This window comes from Arachis ipaensis, chromosome B03 (assembly GCF_000816755.2).
Source record: "Arachis ipaensis cultivar K30076 chromosome B03, Araip1.1, whole genome shotgun sequence".
In the NCBI taxonomy this organism is placed as follows: domain Eukaryota; kingdom Viridiplantae; phylum Streptophyta; class Magnoliopsida; order Fabales; family Fabaceae; genus Arachis; species Arachis ipaensis.
In genome coordinates this window covers 33,761,887-33,766,307 of record NC_029787.2, presented here as the reverse complement: position 1 = coordinate 33,766,307, position 4,421 = coordinate 33,761,887, and the positions used below count along the sequence as shown (strand labels likewise).

General features: G+C 33.3%; 1 protein-coding gene across 1 annotated transcript; it reads right to left on the bottom strand.

Moving 5' to 3' along the window:
* On the bottom strand, window positions 1,716-3,219 carry LOC107630177. Its single transcript, XM_016333242.2, is given in 2 exon segments — window positions 1,716-2,936; window positions 2,938-3,219. Coding segments are annotated over 2 exon segments (546 nt in total). The 5' UTR covers window positions 3,099-3,219; the 3' UTR covers window positions 1,716-2,551.

Here is a 4,421-nt window from a genome sequence, read left to right as displayed (position 1 = left end):
AGTAAAAGCTTGTGACTTTAAAAACTCAAGATTCTATATGTCTAGCTATAAACACAATTAAACTCAAAAGCTTATCAATAATTGCTGATAATGGAATTGTCAATATATATATCAATTTATGTATCTGATTTGAAACCAATGGTACGCCTCTATACGTACTACATCTATACGTTCGTTTATTTTCCAATCAATTGGCAGTGATTTTGGTTTACTTTCGGCCATATATTTTAATTTAAAGTCCAATTAAAGAACCAACTAATTATGAGTTAATATCATTTTTTTTTAATTTTACGTTTAACTCACATTAACATCTAAATAAACATTTGATACCACATGTAACAAATAAAATATAAAAAATCCACTAAAAAAATCCAAAAGTAGAATAGAATATCCAAAACTTTTCTCCGATACGATTTCCAACTTAATTCAGTTTCTTCCATTGTTTTCTTATTTTTCAGTTTTTTTTTTTTTTTTGCCATCTTTGTTCTTTACCTTCTTTAACTTTTCTTTTTCAGTGTGAAAACACGTTTTTTATGGTCACGAAGCTTGGAAATAGACGTTGATGGTGACGGAAGTTAGATGGGTTGACTTAAACAAACATAATATTTAGTATTGTTGCTGTTAAAATCAATAGTGGTTTTATTATAAGGCATAAGCCATGAAAAACAAATGACTGAATGAGTAATATTTGTTTGGAATTGAAATCAGGTACGTGTAGGTAAAAGAAAAGATGAGTAGAAAGAAATCATTTAAAAAAAAAGAAAAAGTTAATTCAAATTGATTATAAAAAAAATATTTTTAATCTCTTTTATTTTTGTTTTTAATATATTATAAATATAATTATGTTATTTTTTTCTACACCAACTAGTTTTAATTTTTTATGATTATTTTCTTTCAAAAAATAAGGCATGAGTAATAAGTCTTACAATGCAAGATATTATTTTCTGTTTTTGGAACATTACATTATTGTAATATAAAATTAATAACGAAAAGGAATACAGACTGTGATGTTTGTTTCAAATCAAGACTTAAATGTGTGGAACAATACAACAATACTATACTTGCTAGTTGGAGCGCCAAAATAGAATTGTAACATGTAAGTTATTCTTGAGTTCGGTAATACGATAGGTTAAGTGCTTCTCTGTCTTTCTACCTATTTTATCTGTATAAAAATTAATACACAAATTCTACCACAACTAATNGCGTACAAATGATATTCTGATTAAGTTATTATTAAGGGACACTAAAGCGAGAAAAGTATTAGGTATTTACAGTTGTCTGATTGACTCTTGAGGAGTGGTTCTCTTTAGTCAACATCGCACACCATCTTTCTACTATTTCCCCTCGAAATATTTGGTTTCTGTATTCATACATTCAATACAAGCTCCACCACCGATATTACAATCTTTATTATTACTTTTGAATTTTCATTACTAATATCGTTTTCGTGACAAGATGTCGGTAATAATATCGTTTGATGATCAATTATTATAGTGTATTTAATTCGATCGGCATATTATTTCATTACCCGTTATTAATGGCCGAACTTGACTCAACCTTACTGGTATATACCTGTTTTCAACCATTACTATAGTAGTATTGTACTTCTATGGCTGGTTGAGATTAATTAGAAGTTTTGCGAAATGAAGAATGAACCATATATAATAATTACTACCATAGTGGAACACTGTACCCGTTGTGCAGAAAGACATGAGTATGAATGAAAGAAAACGCACATAAAGGGAAGTCATTAATAAAGCAAAATTTTACAACTCACCAACCTTGGAAAGCTGGTCATTTATTTTCTTACAAACATACAACCACTACGAACATAACGCTCTTGCTTTTATATCTCCCACTTTATTTTGAAAAAGTCATAGTAGTAGGTGGCATCCTTTTCCTTTATTGGGAATGGAGAGTAAAATTCTTAACCACATCAGCAAGACAGGCACAAACACTATACATGTAGACCTGCTTCTTCTTTTTTTTCATTTATATTTTTCGATCTTTTGCCTTTATTTCATCAACCAACTTAACAATTAAACTCCAATGATATGTGATAATACAGGTATGAAAAGATAATAAACAGTCCAAAAACACCAAATCAGGGTGTAGTGAACCGAAACAAGATTATTATCAAAAGCATAGAATAAGAAATTAATTAAGCATCATCATGCAGAATTGCAGCACCTTCCCAAGAACCTGGCCTTGATCCATTATCCGATCCAGAGAGAAAAAGAAACTGCTAGAGATGGACCACCAAATTAATTAAATTAAACGTCAAAACAATACCAAAATTCATCACGCGATTGTAGTCATCAGCATCCGGTTGTGCCAGTAATGATGAGTATGATGCCACGTGCTAATGATCAATTTGACCAAGTAATTACTTTGACGATGATGATCGACATTTATAGCAGCTAAAAATAGGTGGAAGGAAGGTAGGTGCCGATGCTTGTGACTTATATACGCTGAGATTTACATGACAAATTATTAAAGGTAGAAAGAAGGTGAAGTAGTGGTGTTTTCATTGTTCATCTTACTATCTGTCTCAAGTAGAGTAGTAGTTATGGTAATTAGGAGACTCAAGAGCGAGTTTTTTCTGCATGTTGAGTTCCTTGTAAAACCTCCTGATGAATTCCTCGGCAGCCATGTCAACTTGGCCGTTATCACCTTCTTCGTCCTTGAGAGGGAAGGGTGAATCGGTAACCCTCAACTGTTTCCCAATAGGGCTCTTACCGAACCCTGACAATGTGACGAGAGGCGAAGCGTCAACCTTGTTTTGATCAGTGTTATTCAACATGTCAAGGACTTTCTGAACGGCGGTGAGGGTTGAAACGTCGTCGTATTTGGAGTGGTGTTTGGTGCGTTTGATGGTGGAGCGTAAACGGTTGACTTTGACGGCGGGGCTGTTGCTGCAGCTGAACTCGTAATCGGTGGTGAGAAGCCTTACCGGCGAGTTTGCCTCGTTTCAGAATGGAATGGAACTCCATGACCAGTTTGCTCTTCGCTATTCCCTTTCTCAACATGAAGAATAATACTCTTACTATGTTCCATACCTTGTTTGCCACCACCGCTTGGCTTCCCTCTATTTCCATTGCCTATTCTTTTTTTTTCATCTTTCTTTGTGTGTGTGTGTTAGAGAGAGAGAGAGAAAAAAGGGACTGGGTTAGGTTGGAATGTATGAGTGTTTTGGTCTACGATGGCATCAAAGGGCTTCCTAGCTATTTAAAGGGGTACCTGTACCATGCAATTGAATTTTACTTTTTTACTAATCATTAACTTTTTAGCTATTTGATTAATCAATTGTCTAAGGCGTAACTATTCCCATGGATGTTGACCAAATTGTATCCAACTAACTAGCTACTAGCTGAGAATTACTATAAACAAAACCAAAACCAAAACCAAATTAATTGGAGTATAATGTTCATGGTGCATTACATGGAAATTGGGGTTGGAGTTTACTGGGACGTCTCTTTGATAGGAACTGATATATTCATGTACCAAAATATAAGCTCATGCCCCATTTTTCATGGCATCCTTCAATAATTGGATGGGCCGCTCCCTAGTAGTCTAGTGTAATTAGAATTTGCCGTGGAGACTAGCTTATTCAATAATATAATTAATGCATCTCAACCGCGTAATCTCATCTTTGCCCTTCATTTTCTTTTGATAACAATAATACATAAACATATCTATAATATCTACTTCCAGTCCACGTGGTAAACATCCTACGTCAACACGTTGAACATTAAAATTACACACATTTTTGTCCCGTTGGAATTAATTTAAATAATCTTATTATTTTTTGCTATATAAGTTATTTTTACGCGGAATAAATGTTATGATTTTATATCTTAGCTTCAAAAATTGACTTGGATTATAATTAAAAAGAGGTACACAAACATATACAGAGTATGAAAGGAGGTAACTAGTCGTTGCAAATTAAACTAAAAGGAGAAGAAGCTAAGCAATGGCCATGGATAACACATATAGATTTATACACATGATTAAAGATAACTCCCCAATTAAAACCAGGTTCATCGATCACCACTCGAAAGACATGATCCACAGTCACCTTCCGATCCCTTTCAATACAATCATAAGAGAAACATGGTGCCTATCTTCTACCGCATTCATTATTTCAATGTATAACGACTGCTACTGCTCTATATATACGACCAGCAGTCCCTCATCGGACTTTTTTTCTTTATATTTATATTTATTTTAATTAAAATGATAATAATGTAGACACTCAGGGTCATATATACCCTTGTTGAGAGGCAGCAAGAGGAATATCATTCTTGTGGAAACTAAACCAATACACAAGAATGGAGGGGGTGTGTGTACTTATGTAGACGAAGTCATTAATTAATTAAGAGTAATGCTATGTAGTTAATATTAAATATTATTATTTTTAG